This window comes from Morone saxatilis, unplaced genomic scaffold (genome assembly GCF_004916995.1).
Source record: "Morone saxatilis isolate NCDOM2014 unplaced genomic scaffold, NCSU_SB_2.0 Contig21, whole genome shotgun sequence".
Lineage (NCBI taxonomy): Eukaryota > Metazoa > Chordata > Actinopteri > Moronidae > Morone > Morone saxatilis.
The window spans coordinates 18956637-18957315 of record NW_023339774.1 but is presented as its reverse complement, the minus strand read 5'-3'; the positions used below and the strand labels follow the sequence as shown (position 1 = coordinate 18957315).

General features: G+C 52.7%; 1 protein-coding gene across 1 annotated transcript in view; it reads right to left on the bottom strand.

The window, feature by feature from the left end:
* Window positions 1-631, bottom strand: part of LOC118332903 (netrin receptor UNC5D-like) — a 142051-nt gene extending 141420 nt beyond the window's left edge. The window contains 1 exon segment of the mRNA XM_035668336.1: window positions 274-631. Coding sequence (XP_035524229.1) covers window positions 274-358 — 85 coding nt within the window. The 5' untranslated portion in view covers window positions 359-631.
* Between the last annotated feature and the right edge of the window lie 48 nt (window positions 632-679).

Sequence of the window (679 nt, the reverse complement as noted above, 5' to 3'; positions counted from 1 at the left end):
ACACAACACACACACAAACACACCGGTCAAGCAGTGCACAGCCATACATTATCAATACAAACTTAATTCAAATGCAAGCTGAAAAAATACCTCACTTTTTCACACACAATCACTTTTCAGAAGCCAAACCAACTAAAACCACAGCTCCAAACGCTGTCTGTGGAGGCACACACATCTTCTTTGTTTTTTTTCCCCGAGTTTATTCTGGAGGCTTGAGACCCCTCCATGGGGGTAAAACACATTCAGCTCATCAAACAGTGTATCGGTGCTTACCTCTTGCTAATGTGGCCGGGACATGCGAACCGAGAAGAACGAGGATGCCAAAACTCAAGTAGCATCCTCCCGAAAACTGTCCCATCACTGCTCTGCTCGTCTCCCTCCCCGTCGGGTCTGGGGCCACCGGCCGCGGGTCTCGAACATTTGTTGTCCGCTCGAGGCGCCTCTAAATGCGACTCCGTGCCCCGACGAACGCTCTGCCCCAGGTGTTTGGGGCTAGTTTAGTGTCCGCCAGGAGAGGAGCCGTCACCTCACGGAATCGCAGTGCGGAGGGAAGAGATGGAAAGTGGTGCGGAGCTTTCGGCAGTCGGCACTCTTCTGCGCGAGAGTGGAATCATTACAGAGCGCGCGCGAGGCAACAGCTTTTGGGGTGGTTTTCGAAGGCAGAGAGAGAGAGAGAGAG